The sequence below is a fragment of the Monodelphis domestica genome, chromosome 4, assembly GCF_027887165.1.
Source record: "Monodelphis domestica isolate mMonDom1 chromosome 4, mMonDom1.pri, whole genome shotgun sequence".
NCBI classification, from domain to species: domain Eukaryota; kingdom Metazoa; phylum Chordata; class Mammalia; order Didelphimorphia; family Didelphidae; genus Monodelphis; species Monodelphis domestica.
This window is the reverse complement of record NC_077230.1, coordinates 345,967,625-345,989,810: the sequence shown is the minus strand read 5'-3', so window position 1 is coordinate 345,989,810 and position 22,186 is coordinate 345,967,625. Positions and strand designations below refer to the sequence as shown.

General features: G+C 35.5%; 1 protein-coding gene across 1 annotated transcript in view; it reads right to left on the bottom strand.

The window, feature by feature from the left end:
- PGM2L1 (phosphoglucomutase 2 like 1) overlaps window positions 1–22,186 on the bottom strand; it is an 80,568-nt gene that overhangs the window by 40,873 nt on the left and 17,509 nt on the right. The window contains exons 3-6 of the mRNA XM_001367761.4: window positions 19,577–19,683; window positions 18,847–18,931; window positions 7,997–8,080; window positions 3,732–3,925 (exon numbers count right to left, since the gene is read on the bottom strand). Coding sequence (XP_001367798.1) covers window positions 3,732–3,925; window positions 7,997–8,080; window positions 18,847–18,931; window positions 19,577–19,683 — 470 coding nt within the window. The remainder of the gene's footprint in view (window positions 1–3,731; window positions 3,926–7,996; window positions 8,081–18,846; window positions 18,932–19,576; window positions 19,684–22,186) is intronic.

Here is a 22,186-nt window from a genome sequence, read left to right as displayed (position 1 = left end):
CTACATCTTATTCAAAAGGACTAATCTTCAGCTCATTCTGAAATAGAACCAGATTTTCAGAAAGGCTTTTTATTAGAAATTAAGGGACTAAGCTAAGGGATTTTAATAATATTATCATTATATTTTAAAATCCCCTTTTAGGGGACATTAAGTAGCCAGACCAAACTATGAAAGTAGGTGGGTCCCATATATATCTTAGAAGAGCTTGACCTTACCTCTATATGAAACTACTATTTTACCTGAGAACAAACAAGACAAGGATTCTGTACAACTAGTCAACACGTAACTCTTTTTTTTTTATTTAAACATTATTTTATTTGGTCATTTTCATACATTATTCACTGGAAACAAAGATCGTTTTCTTTTCCTCCCCCCCCCCCCTTTCCCTCTCCCATAGCTGACGCATGATTCCACTGGTTATCACATGTGTTCTTGACTTGAACCCATTTCCCTGTTGTTGGAATTTGCATTATAGTGTTCATTTAGAGTCTCTCCTCAGTCCTATCTCCTCCAACCCTGTAGTCAAGCAGTTGCTTTTCATCGGTGTTTTTACTCCCACAGTTTATCCTCTGCTTGTGGGTAGTATTTTTTTTTAGATCCCTGCAGATTGTTCAGGGAAATTGCATTGATACTAATGGAGAAGTCCATCACCTTCGATTGTACCACAATGTATCAGTCTCTGTGTATAATGTTTTCCTGGTTCTGCTCCTTTCGCTCTATATCACTTCCTGGAGGTTGTTCCAGTCTCCATGGAATTCCTCCACTTTATTATTCCTTTTAGCACAATAGTATTCCATCACCAACATATACCACAATTTGTTCAGCCATTCTCCAATTGAAGGGCATTCCCTCATTTTCCAATTTTTGGCCACCACAAAGAGCGCAGCTATGAATATTCTTGTACAAGTCTTTTTGTCCATTATCTCTTTGGGGTACAAGCCCAGCAGGGCTATGGCTGGATCAAAGGGCAGACAGTCTTTTAGCACCCTTTGAACATAGTTCCAAATTGCCCTCCAGAATGGTTGGATCAATTCACAACTCCACCAGAAATGAATTAATGTCCCCACTTTGCCACAACCCCTCCAGCATTCATTACTTTGCATAGCTGTCATGTTAGCCAATCTGCTAGGTGTGAGGTGATACCTCAGAGTTGTTTTGATTTGCATCTCTCTGATTATAATATATTATAATATAACTTCTTCATGTGCTTGTTAATAGTTTTGATTTCTTTGGCTGAGAACTGCCTGTTCATGTCCCTTGCCCATTTGTCAATTGGAGAATGGCTTGATTTTTTGTACAATTGATTTAGTTCTTTATAAATTTGAGTAATTAAACCTTTGTCAGAGGTTTTTATGAAGATTGTTTCCCAATTTGTTGCTACCCTTCTGATTTTGGTTACATTGGTTTTGTTTGTACAAAAACTTTTTAATTTGATGTAATCCAGATTATTTATTTTGCATTTTGTAACTCTTTCTAATTCTTGCTTGGTTTTGAAGTATTTCCCTTCCCAAAGGTCTGACATGTATACTATTCTGTGTTCGCCTAATTTTCTTATAGTTTCCTTCTTTATGTTCAAGTCATTCATCCATTTTGAATTTATCTTGGTGTAGGGTGTGAGGTGTTGATCTAAGCCTAATCTTTCCCACACTGTCCTCCAATTTTCCCAGCAGTTTTTATGAAATAGTGGATTTTTGTCCCAAAAGCTGGGATCTTTGGGTTTGTCATATACTGTCTTGCTGAGGTTGCTTGCCCCCAGTCTATTCCACTGATAACACATAACTCTTATTCTCTATGCTATGAAGCCTTTTGCTACTATTAGAATCTTCTACATCAACTTCTGGCCTGGTTCAGAGCTCCCAGCGACCATGAATGGATCACATTAGCAAGATTCCAAATGTATTTTGAGAATTGACCGAGGGTGGTCCCTACTATTAGAAAAATCATGCAAGTTGACAATGTTGCATATAAAGACCCACATATCTAAGAGGTGGTATGGCATAGTGAATAGTGTATTAGATTTGGAGCCAAAATATATATGGATTCAGATTCACCTCCACTTCCTCTCCTATAAAACAGAAATTACCTTTGCACTACTTACTTCACAGAGTTGTTGTGAGAAAGCAGATTATAAATTATAAAATGTTACAGAAATGTGGATTATTAATTCTTATCCAGGAGAAGAAAAAGTCATTTCTTCTCCCCCTTTTTTGTTTTTTAATTGGAGTGATTTCAATTCATCTTGGGCTAGATATAGGGTAGAACCTAGTTATGGAAGATGACTGTTATGCAGTCAATCAATCCTCTACACATGTGACATTCTACAATTTGATTGGATATTATCAAATCACCTAAATACACTCTTATGATGTTACAACAACAAAGAATTCTGATCATTTACTAGGTTTCTACAACACTCTGTGATAGATATGATTAATGTGAATAAAGCCATTTGTAGGTTAGTACTCCTTGACCTGCTGAGAGGATCATTGTGCTTTTGGTCAGTTTTCACTATCAATCATAATTGCTTGGGAGTTGAACAACAAAACATCTTCATATCTAGGTGTGAGGACTTAAAGCAGGCCAATTTTGGGGTTTTCCTCAATTTACAAGTTCCATTTTTCTTGCACTACTTTGAAGTGTCTAGCAATGCTGCTTGGTTTCTGTTTCAACAAATTCATTGGAGTGTGGTAACTGTAGGAAAAGATTCATTATTGTACTCAAGTTTTTGGCCAGTGTTTATTATAGGGCCTTGGAGCGTGTCTTGTGCTTGAGAAAGGAGGGGTCATGGGCAGTAATCTTTGGGCTTTAATTCTGTAACTGCAATCTTTTTGGGATAATAACATAGGGGGCTTTAAGTAGGGTATATATATTTATTGATCCTATAACTATTTGTTCTCATATTATTTCTCCTGTATTGGGGAGAGAATAATAATCATAATAAGTCCATTACTGGGGAAAATTTGGGGATAGAAGTCACAGAGAGGGATCAGCAGGGGGCCCTCATTCTGGGGTCTGCTTTGCTGGCCTTCCTTCCTTGGACCATGACCTTGTCAACTGGTTGGGGTGTGATGGCCTCTGGCACAAAGCCAGCAAACATTTTATAGTTAAGGATATCTAAGTAAAAATACTGGTATTCAATTGACCAAACATTTCAAAAGAGAATTACTTGAAGTCTTATATAGAAAAGAAGAAAAGTATATTAAAATGACTTAACAGATAATACATAATGGCTTACTGGGGAGAAAATTTAGGAGAAATGAACAAGAAAAAAACACTTTTAAAAGTTTACATTGTAGGGAGTTCTTTGGGGGGGGGGTAACTGAGAAAATGAAAAATGTATGGTACCCCTCCAAAAGGGTAGTTTCTCAGTGATTTTCAGTGATAGCTGAAAAGCCAATTTTAATAGCAATAATTATAAAAGATTATCTAAGTTTCTATCCTTTAAAAATTATTTCAGTATAATAAATACATAAGAGCCTTTGCCTTATTCTCTTTCCAGTAAAAAGCCAGAGAAGAATGACTATAAAGTAACCAATGGACTACAAATGTTTAGTGAGTAGCTTGCCCAAGTTCACACACATAACACCCTGCTAAGACTTTGCTCTACCTACCCCCAATAAATTGTATCCATTTACTCTAGGAGCTACGGTTGATTCTGTTACTGCAAAACCCATCCTCATTTCTTTGACCCTCCCTTAAAGTGAGATGATCACATCTACCTAAGCAAGTACCTGTGAAAGCAGATCTTTTTCAGATCTTCCATGTAACGTGTGCAAATATCCTGCAGAGGATCTCGCTTCAGGGGGCTGGTGTCCACTAGATTTTCATTCCAGGAATCAATCCAGGGCTCGACACTTTCTTCTATACATTTTAGGATCTCTTTATCATGAGGAGATGTGATCTGAGCACCTGTTTCCCAGTATACCTAGATGATTTAAGAATAATTCAACAAACCTATTAAAGAACCTACTATGGGCATCAAGGATACAAAATTGAAAAATGCAAGTCTCTTCCCTCAGGAAGCTTAAAAGCAAATGGGTAGATGTGGCATTTATACAAAGTAGTCTGATCTATGATGATAATCCAAGACAAGAGAGAAAGAAGTATGCCAAAAAAAAAAAAAGTTAAGAGAAGTGAGGGACAGCCTCAAGGGAGGAGAAGGCTCCTGTACTTGACAAGGATTTCAACAGATGAGATATACAATTTTGGGAATGAGAGACAATAAACACAAATGGAGAAAAGAAACAAGAATTACAGAATTTAAAGTTGGAAGTGTGATGAAATTAGGGAACAAATTTAAAAAGGAGAGAGCTTTTGTTGCTGGATAGTACTTTATTACGTTGAGTTTACTTGGTTCCTTAGAATTAAACCAATGGAGAGAAATTACATTGTTTGTAACATCACAAGTCTGTACTTCTTTCTGTTGGAAAATTATAGCCAAGATATCATTTTCAGGCCTTCCTTGAACCTCCTTTCCCCCCACCCTATCTTACTACTACTTAATTTCTCACTCCTTGTGGAAGCATACAGATGCTACTGTTTCCTCTACAGGCAATATATCATAAAATAATATTAGACTAATACTCAATATAAACCTCTTGGTCTAAATCTGAATGAAAAATCCCTCTCTAATACCAATTCCCAAACAATGTCCTGCACCAAAATCTTTCCATATCATTCTTACCAAAGGTCTTAATATTCCTGAGAGAAAACTGGGGCAATTTAAAAAGCTCCTGGGAAGTGGAAATAATGATAACCAGAATTAGATTGGAAACATTAGAATCTAATAAAAGTCATTCCCTATCTTTATCTTGGAATAGAATGAATGGTTCAATCAATGAAGTCTCCAGGATACACCAAAAGCTAAGTGATAAAATCACAATTGTTCAACAAACTTTCATCTAAGTTCTGGAGCTGCTGATTGTGGGGTTATGTCTTTATCTAGAAATATGATAAATTATAATTCCTAAAAGGGCTGCCAGAGAGAGATTTCCCAGGGCAAAAGGAATGCCCATCCCTTGGGACTTTCTCTCTTTAAGCAGAGATCTTAAGATGGAGTTAGAATGTGAATCTTGGCTTTGCCATTCAGGCAATTTCAGGCAAGTCACTGACCTTCTCTGGTCTTGGTTTTCTTTGACTAAGGGCCAAAGGAGATGGTTGGAATAAATGGTCCTTCTCAGAAGGCACTTCCCAGCTTCCACATCTCTGATCTAAGACCTTCTTGACAAGTTCACCATAGCAACTGTGTTTTTGTTTCTGTAGTGCCCGGTACTTTGAATGTTTATCTTTTGCCAATTGTTCTATCCTTCTCTTTGGTGGTTGAATTCCTAATTATTGGCTTTTCTATATCTAAAACTAAAAAAAATTATTCTTAGCTCTCAGGCATACAAAAATTGGTTCTCAGGCTGGAGTCTGCCAACTTCTGCTTTAAAGCTCAACTCAAAGTCTATATTGCTCCTCTACAAAGTTTCCCCTCATCCTCTCAGTCAGGAATCAACCTGGATATACTCTTATTTGTGTATGAGTGACACCCTAATTGTCCCCTAAGACAAAAACAGAGACCATGTGTCATTTAAACTTTGTGCCTTTACTCAGTACCTACCAAAGGTCTCTCCAAAATAATACTTAATCATTAATAATAATTTTGAATAATAATGCTAATGATAAATTTGAATAATTTGCCTTTCTTTGTATCTCTGGAACATAGCACAGTGCCTGGCACCTGGTAAATACATAATATGTGTTGATTATTTGAGTTAAACAAGTCAATCCTTTATGGCTCCTCTTTAATCTTATTTTTTTCTCCAGGCTAAAAATTCATAGGTTTTCCTGTTTCTCAGGCACAAAGTTCAGCATGAAATTTCAGGGTTAGAGGAAACCTCAGTGGCCATCTAGTTTAAACAATAATCACAAGTAAATTATCATTGTGACATACTAGACAAGTGGTTATCCAGCTTCTCCCTGAAGACCAAGAGTGAGAGGAAACCCATTATTTTCCAAAGCATTCTATTCAATATTTGGACAGTTCTACTTTGTTAGTAATTTTTATGACACCAAACCTAATTTTTGTTACTATTGTTTAGTTGTTTTAGTCATGTCCAATTCTTTGTGATCCCATTTGGGGTTTTCTTGGCAAAGATACTAGCTAGAGTAGCTAGCCATTTTCTTCTGTAGCTCATTTTACATATAAGAACACTGAGACATTCAGAATTAAACACAATACTTCAGATGCAGTCTGAGTAGGGCATGGTACAATGATTCTGTCATCATCTTATACCAGGGATATTCCACCTCGCAATTCAGTCCAAGCCCACATTCCTTCATTGGTCCTCCACATCACTGTGCTGGCTTTCTTTGAGCTTGTAGTCCACTATACCCTCAGGTCTTTTGGAAACAAACAGCTATCTAACCATGCTACCTCATCTTATACTTGTGAAGTTGATATTTTGCATTTAAGTGTAAGACATTATATTTATTTCAATTGAATTTCCTCTTATTAGATTCAGACCAGTGGTCTGGCCCATCAAGTTCTTTGTGTATACTGACTGACATCTAGAGTGTCAGCTCTCTTTAGTTTTGGGTTATATGAAAATTTCTTAAGCTTAGCATCAATGTCTTAATCCAAATTACTGATGAAATATTTTTAATAAAAGTGGTAAACAGAATAGGACAGTGATGGTGAACCTTTTAGAGACCGAGAGTCTAAACTGCAACCCTCCCGCCACATGTAAGCCCTTCTGCTCCCACCTTACCCCAGATAGGGGAGGGAGGAAGCACTTTCATTGGGCTGCTGGGAAGAGAGGTGGGTGAATTGAGAAATAATCCCAGATACAGTGGAAAGGGGAAAGGGAGCAGACCCCTCTGGCACATGTGCCATAGATTTGCCAACACAGGTATAGGATCAAAAGAGATCCCTGGGCTATTTCACTGAAGAACTCTTGCTAAGGGTCACCAAATAATTACTGTAAATTAAGTATATTCACTGTTCTGAACCTATCAAATTGAACTATTTCCTAACCCAAATCTTTCCATTCTTTCCAAAATAATGTATTAAAAATTTTTGTTAAATGCTTTCCTAAAATCTAGGTAAAGGATAGCCACAACATTCTTCCAATCTACCAATTTAATAAGCCTGTTAAGAAGGGAAATTAGTTTAACATGACCATTTGGTGAATCTTTGGAACCTTGATTTTCTAAATGTTCACTATCTCTTTAAATTAATCTGTTCTAGAATTTCCCCAGAATCAAAGTCAAGCTTATTAACTTAAGAGTTTTTAGGCTCTATCTGCTCCCCTATTCTTTTTCCAAAAAATTAGGACAATTTATATTTCTCCATTATTGTGGCATCTCTCCTATTCTACACAATCTTTCAAATATGATTGACTGAGGCTTAGCAATCATACCAATCAATTTTGTCAGTACCCAAAGATATAGTTCATTAGGGCCAAGGGATTTGAATTCAAAGGTAGTTAGGTTTTCTTTTATGTTCTTCTTACTTCCTATTTAATGAAAATCATATCTGTGCAGTTATTGTGGTAGAAACAAGGGCTTATGACAGTAGTCAGCAATTCTTTAGGTGACCTTTAAGTGACCCATAGCCTTTTGCAAAAATAGAATATGGCTGGACCTTTCACTATCCTGTGAGCTCTCACTAATTTGTCAATGTCTCTTCTAAAGTATGGTGCCCAAAATTATACTCTTGAAGTGGTTTAACTAGTACAAAGTATGTCTATTCATCTATCATTTGTATTGTCATTATTTTAATAATGTTGCTTTTAGTTTTTCCTTTCACCTCATCATTATTTTTGCTTTGTAACTACTGTCAAGTTGAATCTACCTCATTCTACCTTTGGATGTTTAAATATTTTGAACTTAAATATAATCCTTTACACTATCTCTGATAAATATCATCTTATTGTTTTAACTAATATTATATCATGTCAAGATCATTTGGATCTTGATTCTATCACACATCAATTAGACTTCCAAGATTTACCTTATATCCATTGTCTTCCTTACGGTTATGGGAGGCAGTAATCATCACACCTGCAACTGCTTTCAGTTCCTGAACAGCATAGGGCTGAAAAAGATAGTCATAATTCAAATTAATTATTTTGTTATTAAATTTCAATTTAAGAATAATTTTTAATGTTTTTATAATCTTTGTATCTTCAGTGCTTACCACATTGTAGGTACTTAATAAATAGCTGTTGGCTTTTTATAGGCTGTAAATATAGCTAATAATAAAAACAGCTAGCATTTACATAGTGCTTTAAAATTTGTAATCTGTTTTACAAATATTATTGAATTTTATTTTCACAACAACCATGGGAGGCTGATGTTATTATTGGCTCCATTTTGCAGATAAGGAAATTGAGGCAGAGGTTAAATATCTTCTCAGGCAGGAAGTGCCTGAGGCCAAATCTGAACACAGGTCTTCCTGATTCCAGACCCAGCACTCTATCCACTGGACCACCTTGCATTAAATATCATAATGCATTAAAAGGAGTAGTAAAAACAGTAACAAAAATAAAAGACACAGAACCTAGAGAAACTAAAAAAATATTAAATGACTGTGTGAATGAGAAAATTAAAACACTGTTATATTTAATCACAGTACAGATGCCAGAGAGACTAAAAAAAAAATCCATTTAGTAGGCACTATGTCCTAGTCCAGTGATGGCAAACCTTTTAAAGGGGCAGGTGATGTGAGAAAAGTCCTTAGGTGTGTGTGGAGAGGGGGAGGGGAGCAACCTGTCCCCTGCATCCTTCTGGTTTTCTAGCAATAGCACACATGCCCACAGAGAGAGCTGAGTCCCCCCTTGGCACATGTGCCATAGATTCACCTCTATTGTCTTACATACTGTACTAAGCACTACAGATACAAATGCAAGCAAGTCAGTATCTGCCCTCAAGGAGCTTATAGTATTTTTTCCTTTAATTAAATTTTATTTATTTCAAAGAAAACCTGCCCTCCCCTGTTGAGAAAGAAAAATAAAACACTGTTACAAACATAGATAGGCAAAACAAAATCCTGCATTGGCCATGTCTAAAATACACATGTACACACAACACATACACACAGCGTTATCACCTCTCTTATCAAGAGATGAGTAGCATGGTTCATCATCTGTCACCTGGAATTGTGTTTGGTCATTTCTTTGATGAGAATTTAAAAGTCTTTCAAAGTGATTTGTCTTTACAAAATTTGTAACTGTATAAATTATTCCACTAGTTCTGCTCATTTCACTCAGAATCAGTTCATACAAGTCTTATGTTTCTCTGAAACCATGCACCTAATCATTTTTTATGGACCAATAGTATTCCATCACATTCACAGCCTGATCAGTGATTCCCAACAGATGAGGACTCTCTTAGTTTTTAAATCTTTGCTACCACAAAAAAGCTATTGTAAGTAACTTTGTATATTCTAAAGAATTGTTTTACTTAGAACCAACCCCTCCTTTCATTTTTGCTCCTTCGTCTCTCTTTCCCTTCTCTTTTTTCTTCTATTTCCTTGTTGAGTGAAATGTATTTTTGTACCCAACTGGGTGTATGTGTATTCTACCTTTTTTAACCAGTTCAGTTGAGTGACATTTAAGTACTGGCTATCCCCCCCCTTTTCTTCTTGTTTACATAGATTTCTACTTTACATAAATTTTGACTTACAATTATAAATTAATTTCCCCCACACTTCCTCTCCTATTCTCCTCTGACCCAAAGGTATTCATCTTCTCCCTTTCCATAATTCTTCTAAGATCAAAACATGACAAGACCACTTTGAGGTCCTCTGTTTAATAAATGTCTCTGTAAATAGATTCCTACTATGATCCCTAATGAGAGGGCTTTGAGGAGATATATGTACCATATCCCCATATTAGAATTTTTAATCCTTTATGATATTCAATCATGTTTATTTTTTAATGTTTAACCTGACTTCTGAGTTTCAACTTTAGAGTTTCTTATCTTTTCATCAGGAATACTTGAAAGTCCCCTATTTCATTAAAGGTTCATTTTTTTCTCCTATAGGATAATATATAATTTTGCCCGGGAAGTTATTCTTTGCCTCCTGGAATATTATACCTAAGTTCTCCACTTCTCCAAAATGGTGGCTTCTAAATCATATGTGACTCCTGACTGACTCTTCAGTATTTTGAATACTTTCTTAGTGGTCTACTTTCAGTATTTTTTTTACTTGGAAGCTCTGGATTTGGGCTATAACATTTCTATTGCCATTCTGCCCTCAGTTTCTAAGAGATCTATGCAATTTTCTTTCATGACTTCCTAAAACATGATTTCTCAGTTTTTTTAGTTATAGCTAACCGTTAGTATAATGATTCTTAAATTTTCTCTCAATCTGTTTTCTAGATCTATTGTTTTTGCTATGATACACTATTTTCTTCTTTTTTTAGTCATTTGTCTTTAATATTTTTTATTGCTCATGAAGTCATCAACTTCTTTTTGTTCCAGGGAGTTTGTTTCTTGGATAAACTTTTGTATCAAATCTATTTCCAATTCACTCATTTCTCTTCTAGTTGTTTTCCTCTAACTCTTACTTCATCTCTTCCAGGAATTCTAGTTGAACTTGTGCCCACAATATGCTTTTAGTTGAGGCTTTGCTTGTACATATTTTGGAATCGAGTTCTCCTTCTGGTTTTGTGCCTTGGGAATATCTATCACCATAATAGCTCTTTAATGGTAAGGCTCTTTGTCTTATCCAAATGACTCTTTGTCTGCTCAGTCTAATAGCCTATATTCTGACTTATTATTTTAGGGCTGGGCTTTGTACATCTGAAGGTAATATCTGAACTGAGCTTTTGTCCTCATAGGTCCTTGTGATACTTTCTTGAGGGTACTGAGTATTATATTTGTATAAATGGAGATTTTGAGCCTTTGGACTTCATCCCTCAGAAGACCCTTAGTATTTCCCAAAATTCCTTTTTCCTGCATCCCCACATATTGCATGATTATATTCAAGTGGCTGTAACTCCTCCCTCTTCCTCTTTTTGGACCTGCAACCAGGCTGAATTCAGGCAATTCCTTTGCTCTTGGTATTATCAATAAAAATTTTAAAATATAATATTTGGTTATTGATTATTAATTTCAAAACCCACATTTTGGCAACCATGAAGGGATGATGAATTCTCAAAAATTTTTGAGCAGATAGCCTTAAGGTAAAGATAGTAAGTTTGTCTGATTGCTGCCCACCATGAGGGTCTGGTGGTGAGGTGTACCTGTGCTCCTTCCCCTCCCTGCTGCCTGCCACTGCCTAATATTTCTCCTGCCCATCTGCTTGGCCAGCATTCCTCACCACTCTCCACCCAGCTTGGAGCCTCCTCTTGCTGAGACCAGACCTGCCACAAGAGCCTGCCAATCCAAGCCATTTTTTTTCCACAGAGGGTGATGTATAAAAATCTTTCTGCCCCAATCCCTTTCCACACTCCATGTGTATGTTCTAGCCTGCCAAAGCCATTTTTCAACTTGGAAATAAGAACCCCACACCTTCTAATTTTTAAGCATATTTTTTTAAAGCTGATCCTGGACTCCTAGTTTAGAAGGTTGTTACTATAGGTTTTTCACAGGGAGGGCAGCTAGTCCAAATCAGTAGATTTAAAATCAGTTTTTGGGAATAAGCCTGATTTTTTCCCTTTTTTCACTTGACCCAAAACACCAAGGAGAAGTATTTTTTCTCTCATATGCAAATATGCTATTGTTTTCCCTCTAAGTTTTGCTTCTTTCTGTTTACTCTTTAAACAAACCCCATTCAGTATCTTTCAGGAAAAAGTGCTATTGCAAAGCATGCTTGAAACTCTGAAACAACAGTTTGAGTTGGTAGAGCTAAAAAGTGCAGTTTGGATCTTCTTAATTCTTATCCTGGGACTTTTTATTTTCATTGGAGATTTCCCACTTTATTTCCTTCTCCTCAAGAATATACCACAAGCTAGGCTGCTTATGCTACAAACCAACCTGAAATATTTTGACAAAGTTCTAAAAGTCCTAACTGCTCTCAACATGCAGAGTGGAGATTCTGCCCTGTGCTTCTATGAAGCAATTCAGACCCCCTGACAAATGAAATCTAAATGGATAATAAATATAAGGGGAGGAGAAGAAAACTTTAAGAGAGATCTAGAAGTTTCTTGCTAACTATTTTGAGTTTATTCTCCTCCTATAATAGTGAACAAGTCTATTGGGATTGGTAAAAAAAAAAAGATTTTTGACTGCACTGCCTGTCTTCACTTTCTCATTGGTTTATATTATTATATTTACTGATTGTTTTAAGGTTTAAATATTTTTAAGTTTGTCTGTTTTAATTTAATCATTATCTTTCTGTTATACTGAATCATTTAAAGCTATGTTTTGCCTATATGGATCTTTAATTTGTACCTTTACCTTTGCTGAACAAAATATCTCTGTATGAGCCCATGAACATCTCGCCTAAAACCCGTGTCACTAGATCCATTGAAGATCACATGTTGCCTTTGTTAATTGTCACATAGATGATGATGGATGGATTTCAACAAAACTCGTTAAGTTGTGTGCAACTTTTGGAGAACTTAATGAGCTAAGAATTTAAATGGTAATTCTAAGGGGTCTTCAGAAATAATTTTAGTAACTAGTAGTTTCTGTATGGATTTTTAAAATGTATACATATTATAAAGAATGTTATATTAAAGGTAGAGAAACAAAGAAATGTTCCTACCAATGTGTTTATATAAATCAGGAAGCTGAAAAAAGAGCTTCTGCAAAACTCTTCAGTTTAGTTTACTTCCACCAGAACAATCTAGATTTTTTGATGATGTTCTAGACCCAAATAAGTTTTACTTTGTTTAAAAGTATGTTTTCCAAGGTTGAAAGATTTGCTACATCTGTAAAAATTGTGACAAATATTCATCAGCTCATAGGATTTTTATGTCATACAGCAATTTATGTGAAATACAATAGTGGGTTTGTTTGCTATTGTAATTAACTGGGCTATTGTGAATTTGGGGGATTTTGGTACTTCTTTAAAAGTGTATTATCTACCATGTTACTGTTTTATTCTGAAAATCATTTTGTACTTGCACATGGTTGACAGTGTGTCATTGATTTTATGCTATATATATATATATTTTTTTTTATTTTTAAAACTTTTTTATTATTGTTTTTCCTTGCAAGTGAAATATAGTATCTGAGTTTTATGTTCTCTCCTTTTTGTATTTGAAGCACATGTCAACAGTATTGAGAAGATTTTTCTTTAATTTTTTTATTTTGCATTAATGTAAGTTTTAAATACATTTGTTCTAATATTAATGCATACCCCAAAAGCTTTAGACTATAAAAATGATGCCACTGATTGTTTAAAAGAATTATGGGTCTTTGTTTCATGATTTGGTCTTATTCTGGAAGAAGGGAATATGCAAAAGAGCCACTGTACAGTGAAAAAGAAACACAGAGCATCTGCCTAGTGCCTATGGAGCACAAGGTCAAAGAGACTAAATCTCAGTGGGATTGATGGAATTTTGAGCCAAGACAAGAGGACTTGAACTTGTTTGGGGTTCAAGGTTGTGGCTGTTTAACATGTGTTAAAGGCAGGTCTTCCTTTTCCCACATTCTACCCAAGTATCTCAAATTTGGCTCCTACCTGGCTCCTATAATCTAGTCTCTTTTCTGTCTTTAGGTGTGGCAAACTTTCCTGGCTACTGATTGGGTAAATGCATAATTGCTTAAATCATTTTAATTGGACTCTGATTCAAGGACCTGTTATAGATTTGTTTTTCCTTTACTTATATTTTTTTAGGCATAAGACTTTTACATTTTGTATTTTATCCACAAGTTATTTTTCTCTTTTATTTGGATTTTTCATGTTTTTTATTTTCTTTTACAAATTGATTCATATACCTCATAACTCAGCCATGCATCCCTGAGTGATCTCTGTGTTTGCTATTATTCACCTCAGGGGGGCCAAGTTATTGTTATGAACTTTGAGTAATTTTAGGATAAGAAACTTGCTACCTCCAAGAATCCAGAATGCGCCATGAAGATAGATGCCTGCAGAGACTACATGCCGCACCAGAAGATCCACAGTGAACTTCGGGATGTGAATGGAACTATGGGGGGTTAAAATGCCTTTGTTTTGAATGTGTACTCTTATACCAAAGAGGACTGCCCCCAAATTGGCTTTTTGTCAACCTAGTAATCATTGGTTTTGTTCTCTTTTTCTTTTATCCACAAATTATTGCAATTTTAAAGTTGATTCTGTTTTCATGATCCCTTTGGGGAAATTGGTTTCCCAATAGGATCACAGGGGAATATATATATAAATGGAGATTTTGAGCCTTTGAACTTCATCCCCCAGAAGTCCCTTAGTATTTGCCAAAATTCCCTTTTCCTGCAACCTCATGTTTTGTGTGATTGTATTTAAGTGGCTATAACTCCTCCCTCTTCTTCTTTTTGGACCTGCGACCGGGCTGAATTCAGGTAGTTCCTTTGCCCTAGTTATTAATAAAACTTTAAAAATATAATACTTAGTTATTGATTATTAATTTTTAAACCCACATATTATTTTCAGGGTCTTGGTGATATAGCTCATGGGAAATTGAAAGCTTCTCATATTTCCAGAGTTGTCTGATTATGAGCAAACTCTGATTGCTGACCTTCTGGGCTGAGATCTGCAAGTTCCTGACCAGAGTTTGAGTCTGAGCAATACACTTGTGGGATTGCCTCTGAAGTCCCAATAGACCAGCAGCTTTTAAAGTGTGGTCTAAGAAATCCTGATGGCCTTGAAACCTTTCAGGATGTCTGTGAGGTCAAAACTATTTTCATAATAATACTAAGACATGAAAACAGCTAGGTGACTCAGTGAATTGAGAACCAGGCCTAGAGACAGGAAATTCTGGGTTCAAATTTGCCCTCAGATACCTCCTAGCTGTCTGAACCTGGACAAGTCACTTACTCTCATTGCCTAGCCCTTACCACTCTTATGCCTCAGAAATGATATACAGTATTGATTCCAAGTCAGAAGGTAAGGACTAAAAGAAAAATAATACTAAGACATTTTACTTTCTAACACAGTATATAATGATAGATACATGAACAAAGTTTTTTGGTGTCCTCAATAATTTTTAAGGTCCTGAGGCCAAAAAGTTTGAGAATCACTGCAGAAAACTTCTGCTGGAGTTAGCCACTTCTAGCCAGTTAAGGTGGGGGTAAGTTTATGGTGACATGTAAGTAAAATGGTATGGAAATGTGGTGGAGGCTTGGCCCTTGAAAAGATAAAGGCCCTGGCCTGAGTATGGGCTAGTTTCAAGGACAGAGTTGAAAGTGGAGAATGCTGCCTAAGTAAACATGGCATTGAAAAGTCCAATAAGTTTGATGTTGCATATCAAAGTCTGTGTAATCCATAATATTTGTAGCAGCTTTTTGTGGTGGCCAAGAACTAGAAACTAAGGGCAAGTTATTATCTATCAATTGGGAAACAGCTGAACAAATTATCTTTGGTTAATGAATGTTATGGAATACTACTGTTCTATAAGAAATTATGAAAGGGACAATTTCAGAAAAATGTAGGAAGAATCATATGAACTACTGTGGAGTGAAATGAGCAAAATCAGGAGGAAAATTTATACAATAACTTCAACATTTTAAACATATACGACTTTGAAAGACTTAAGCTTTCTAATCAATAACAACTCCAGATGATGCTATTATCTATTTTCAGAAGTGATAGACTAAACTGAGACATATAAATTTTGGACATGGCCAAAGTGAGAATGCTATGTTTGAATATGCAAACTTGTTATGAGGGTTTTCTTTTTCTTTTCTTTCCAATGTAAGTGAGGGGGAGAGAAAAAAGATTTTTGTTCATTGAAAAAATTTTAATTAAAATACATATAGGTGTACATATATAGTCTACAGGTTGCTATTAAAACAGTATTAAAGGGGAGGGAAAGAACATGAGTCTTGTAACCATGGAAAAATATACTAAATAATCTAATTAAATAAAATTAAAAAACAGTATTAAGAGGAATATTTATAGCAGTAAACATCTGCATCAACAAAACAAAGAAAATTAATGAATTTTCAAAACTTTCAAAACTGGAGGATGAAATTAATGAGCAGACAAAAAAAAAAAAACCAAGATCAGATCAGAGGCAAATACAATTCCTTTTTTTTAAAATTGTAAATAAACCAAAAGCTAATTTTTAAAAACTAAAAAAAATTTACAAGTTTAATAAAAAGTAAACCCAAATCAAAAACAGAAAGGCACAAGAAGAGACCATGAAATAAAAAGTTGTCCAAAAATTGACAAAGATTACTACTCTTAATATATCTGGGGAATCTAAAAGAAATTAAATATCTACAAACAAGAAGTAGAAATCTAAATAGCAGATTAAAAAGCTTCCCTTTAAAGAAAAAAAGGCAATAGACCCAAATAGAATCACAAACTAATTCAAGCAAATTTTTAGTCAATAAACATTGGGCTAAATACTGGGGATATGAATAAGAAAAAAAGGAAGAAAGTTCCTACCCTGAAGGAGCTTACAATCTAATGAGAGAAGGAAACACACAGAAGGTGAAAAGCAGAGAAAAGGTACCCAATGTAGGAAAATGGTGAAAGCAGTCAGAGAAATCCCAAAGTAGTGTAGCCAAGTGAGAAATGAGACGTCTGAGCTAAGATCTCTTCATAAATAGAGGTTTGGAGTTCATGGATCTACTCTCCAATTAGAGAAGAGAAGGGTATTGATGAGGTAGAGTACAAATATCTTACAGGATGATGAGGTTACCCCAGTAACATTCTTGGAGCATGGTGAAGTCAGAGAAGTCCCAAAATAGTATAGCCAAGTAAGAAATAATGTATACATGATATAAACTATTTCAAAATACTGAAAAAGACAGCTACCTAATTCCTCTGGGTTTAATAGGATTTTGATGCCCAAACCAAATAAATGCAAAGCTAAGAAAAAAAAACACCACAGGTATTGAGGAATTGGCAAGTGAAAACCCAGTCTCTTGATGCTAATTCACATAGCTATATGGGGCTTCTGCTTCTGGAAGTATATTATGATATGTAATGGAAGTGGTGCTCTGCCTCAATTCAGAGTAAGTATAGGTATTAAGTACAGGGATTCTGTAGCTATTTTCTGTCTGCTTACTGAGTAGTAAAGAAAAGCTTTTTTACTGGCTACTGAGCAGAATTTGAGGGTGAATATAAAAGATATTAACTGATCAGATTGAGCTCCCTTATTCTTCCTGATGGCCACTAAGTATAAAGGAACCTCTCTGAGTTCCATAGAAGGTGGTATTCTTTCTCCCACCAGGGCCAACCCAACCAGTAAAAGCCTGATCTCCTAGTCTTAGCTTATGTCAGGTATAGGGTCACTACTTGTTTTTATTTCTTTCCTTTGGCACAGGGATTTGTGACATCTTCAGCTAAAGGAGACAGGTTTTTAACCTAGGTCATATCTGTAATCACGCTCTTAGCCTGAAGAAGAGATACAGTGTTGGGAGCAGCTAGGTGGCTCAGTGGATTGAGAGCCAGGCTCAGAGATGAGAGATCCTGGGTTCAAATCTGACCTCAGACACAGCCTAGCTGTGTGACCCTGGGCAAGTCACTTGATCCCCATTGCCTAACCCTTACTACTTTTCTGTCTTAGAACCAACACATAATATTGATTCCAAGATGGAAGGTAAGGGTTTAAAAAAAATACAGTGAGAAAACAACTGACTTTGAATAGACCTGAATCCAACTTACATCAATTATCCTCAGAAATTGGTTTTCTTAGTTACAAAGGTTTTTTATATCTATGTAAGGGCTCTCCTGTTTAGACTTATGTTTTAAGGTGAAATGGAACTTTATGTTCTAAAGTTCAGACCTTAGCTGGCAAGGAGATCATAAAAGGGGAGAAAAAAGTGATTTCTCACTTCCTAGATTAGTGAGAACTGTTTAATTAAACATATATTAAATATGTAATGAATAGTTCCAGTAAGAAACACTTGGAAAACTTAGCTTCAAAAGAAGGCAAAAATAGCAACAGCAAATAGAAGAGGGAGAGACCTTTAATTATGAAAATTCCTTGCAAGCATATCCTGCAAAGATTGATGCTATTATAATTCCATTTGCTTCTCTTTGGAGAATACTAGAAAGTTTGATGAAGATATATCTATCAGGCAATGTTATAAGATGTTTTTGCTTATTTCTTTGAAAGGAAGTCTTTGAAAATAACCTTTAATAATGTATAACAAAGTTTTCTGTTAATAAATCAAGCTTTTAAGAAATAGTAACACCTCATTAATTATATGATGTTGGATAAAATCACGCACAGTCTTTTTTTATCTGTAAAAAACGAGAGGATTGGATTCAAAGATCTTTAAAATCTCTTTCCAGCTCTAAAAATCCTATGATCTATGAATTTCCTTAAAAATCTTCACTTCTCTATAGGACCTAGACAGTAAGGCCATGCCATTCAGGTGCCAGGGGGCTTATATGAAAAGGATTTTGTGTGCCATCTGGTGGCCAATAAACAACTGTTCTGGAAGTGAGAAATGCCAACAAGTGCAATGGTGAAAAATGATTTCTGGTCCTATTCATCTTAGAACATGGGTTGAAAACCAAATTGGCTATTTAAAATCATATACAAGCTGTCCTGATATGCTAAATGCCAAATGAGTTGTAGATTATCTTTAAACTTTTAGTTAGTTATGATAAACTTTTTTCAAGCTATAGTCTGTTATGTAGTTCATATTTCCCCCAGCAGATAACACAATGCTATGAATAGAAGAGTAACTCAAGTATTTGAATATTTGTTGATGCTGTTAAAAAGAAAATGATTAAATCAAATTGTGTGGCTACTTGCACAGAACACTTACCACAAAAGGTGTAGGAACATATCTTGAAAACAAATACACAGGTACTCCTTTGGACAGCAAAACTGCAGCAGTTAGTTTTGCAAGCCTACAAAGAAAATACTGCACTTAGACTCATATTTTACTATTTTTATAAATTTTGAAAAATATATATGTTAACACACACACGCCAGCACTTCTGAACCAATAGAACACTCTTTCCTTCTTTCAGATGATTCTGAAAGTCAATGAAGTGGACAAAGGGCAAGAAAAAACAAAAAGCAAAATAAAAGATATAGATAATCTAAAAATCTACATATTTTGCCTCTAAAAAAACTTCACAGCAGACCATAAAGTGACTAAAGTCTACATAGAAATATTTAATTAACACACCACAGTAAAGTTCAACAGGAGTAAAATGTAGCATTGGCTTTTTTCTTCAGCTTGAAACCCTAAACCTGAAGGTAAAGTTATAGCAATAAAACAATACTTTCCTTAAAACTCTAAAATAATAAAAACTTTTACCTTAATGAAATTTATTTCAGTTACAATTTAGTTTCTTATCTTATTTGCTCTGGAATTCAGGCTCCTTCCTGACTTTTAAATAGAGTTCAGCAGCTCAGGATTATATTTTTGTATAATCTAGTGTTTTAGGGATCCTACTTAAAATCATTTACGTGACTGGATGAATGTTATATTGCTTTCCATCATGATCCAATTCAATACTTAATTTTCCAAAATATGTATTGTGTACCTTTGACTGCTGCAGCTGCTGGTCACCTGACCCCTGGTGTCATAGCCGACAACAAAGCCTCTCTGCTTTAAGTCTGAAAAACATCTTTCAAGGTATTTGTACATTCCCTAAAGCAGATAAAGCATAAAAAGTTAGTTCAAAGCTGATGCTTTTACATCACAGGCTTTAATTCAATTACTAGAACATTTGGTATCCAGCTTGTATATTCCCAGAGAACTAACTTCCCCCTTCAACATAAGGTCCTCTAGAGAGATTATTTGATATGCAAGGCAATGTGATGATTCACTTACTACCTTTAGCTTTCCTCACAAGTAATAGCACAAAACAAATTTTGAGAAAGAATATTTTGGTTATTGTGCTATCCCCTACATAAATTACTCTGTTCTCTAATCAATACTTCCTTTTAAATGTTTCTAACATTTATCCTTTCCTCTGCATTTTTATCACCTCAGGTTTACATTCTTCCAATAACCAAACTATTACCTTTTCCTTTACCTTTCTGCCAAATTAGTCTTCCTAAAATATCTGATGCTTCCCTACTTAAAACATTAAATGGTGTTTTGTTTCTAAAAGATCCAGTCAGTAGTCATCATTCTAGCATTCATGATCCTAGTAATATGGTTTTGCCCAGTTTCAAAGCTCCTTAATTACTTTCAAGTATCCTAATGTCTATGTTCCAACTAGTCTCACTTCTTAACAGCCCCCCCAAATTTCTCTTAACTTAAAGTACCCTTCTTCTATGCCCAAATTCTTTGTCTTATAGGTCCAACTCAAATTCTCTCTCTTCCATGACTAAAATCTTTTAATTAGTTCCCAACTGCTACCCTTCCACAAATGAAAACTTTCCCTATTTATTACCTTTGATCTAATAGTAATTTTTTTTACTGACTCCTGCAATATTTACTGTTTATAATACTCTTATATGTGGTTATCTACAGTCTTGTTTATAATATGAATGTCTTATCTTACAAGTGGACTGTAAATGTGAAAACCATTTCTTATCCACTGACTTACTAGAGTGGGAAAGTGGGAAAAGCAATGGACTGAACATCAGAAGAGCAATGGACTAGAGGGAAAAAATTGCAGGACAAAAATAAGATGACCTGATTAGGACCAGAAGACCTAATTTTGGATTTATCATGTGGTAGCTGCATGATTTGCTAGTCATGACCTCTCTCGATATTGGTTTTTGGGCCTGGGAAGTAAAAATAATGTCACTGGGTCATAGATTTAGAGCTTGTCTACTTCATCACCATTTCCCAGATGAGGAAACTGAGGCCCAGAAAGGTTAAATGTCTGGGCCCAAGGTCACAAAGGAAGTTAAGTAGAAGATTGGGAATCTGAACCCAAGTCCTCTACTTCAAAGTTCAGCACTATTGTCTTTCTCACAGGTTTATTCGATGTTTCAAATGAGAAAATGGACAACAAAGTATCATAAAACTATAAACCATTATTTAAAATGTAGTGATTTGGCATGTATCCTTTGTTATTTCTTTGGCACAAGATAAGACATTTAGGTAGTTGCCAGGTAATCAAGTAACTGAAAAGAAAAAATTCCTTAATCCTATAAGAGAATTTCTCTAATGGTTTTTAATTATGTCATAAGTGGGGAGGAAAGTATTATATCACACTTAAAAAAACTATTATCACACAAGCTACATTATTTACAAAAATATTTATTACTGAGTCGTCTTTTTAGGGTAGCAAGGAATATTATAAAATCAGTTCCAGTTCAAAAGTTCCCCAAAACTTTGTGCTAATCACACAATCTCAATAGCAAGTACTATAGAAAATAATTCTGAAAGCTTTGAGAGATAATATGAAAGGACAGTGATAGAGGACTGGTGATTGTCCAATATCCCACTACTTTAAAGCTACCACCTTTTGGAGGTCACAAGGCAATTTATTCCCCTTTCCCTTGCAGACCACAGTTTCCTCATTTGTAGATACTACATGACCTCCAACATCCTTTTTCAGCAATAAATCCATGATCATATAATTCTTGAATATTTTACTATTGATACAGATTGTGATTCTGTGATAGAGACATGAAGAGAGAGAGGTTTTGCAGGACTTGTGGGCCAAGATGCAGGGCTGGAGATCTAGCTCTAGATGTCAGTCAAGAGAGGATACCAATGGAATGTTTCCAGGAGGGGCAGTTGGGGGCTTTTGCTGGACACACTGAGAGGAAAAACTTGGTTTTTGGACTTTGTCTCTGGCTCTGAGAAGTTGAAGTTGACACTGAGACGAGAAACTTGGCTTTTAGGACTTGGTCTCTGTCTGAGCAGTAGAAGCTGACCGGGGAGAGGCTTTTGAGTTGGTGGTCTATAAGAGAGTTGAGCTGGCCAGGAGAAAAGGAGAGATTTTGAACTTTGTTTCTTTCTGGGGTTAAGCTGAGAGACCTGATTTGTGAAGAAGAAGAAAGAAGATTTTGAACTGCTGTTGTCCTCCATCTCCCTGTCTCAGAGTCACAGCTTGTAACAGGAATACTTCCTCAAACCTTTCTAAAATTATCCCTGTAGTTAAGGGAAATCCTCATCCCTCTTACTTCAGAGTTTCCCATCCTATTATCCCAATAAACCCCTTTACTGAGAAAGCAACTGGAATATC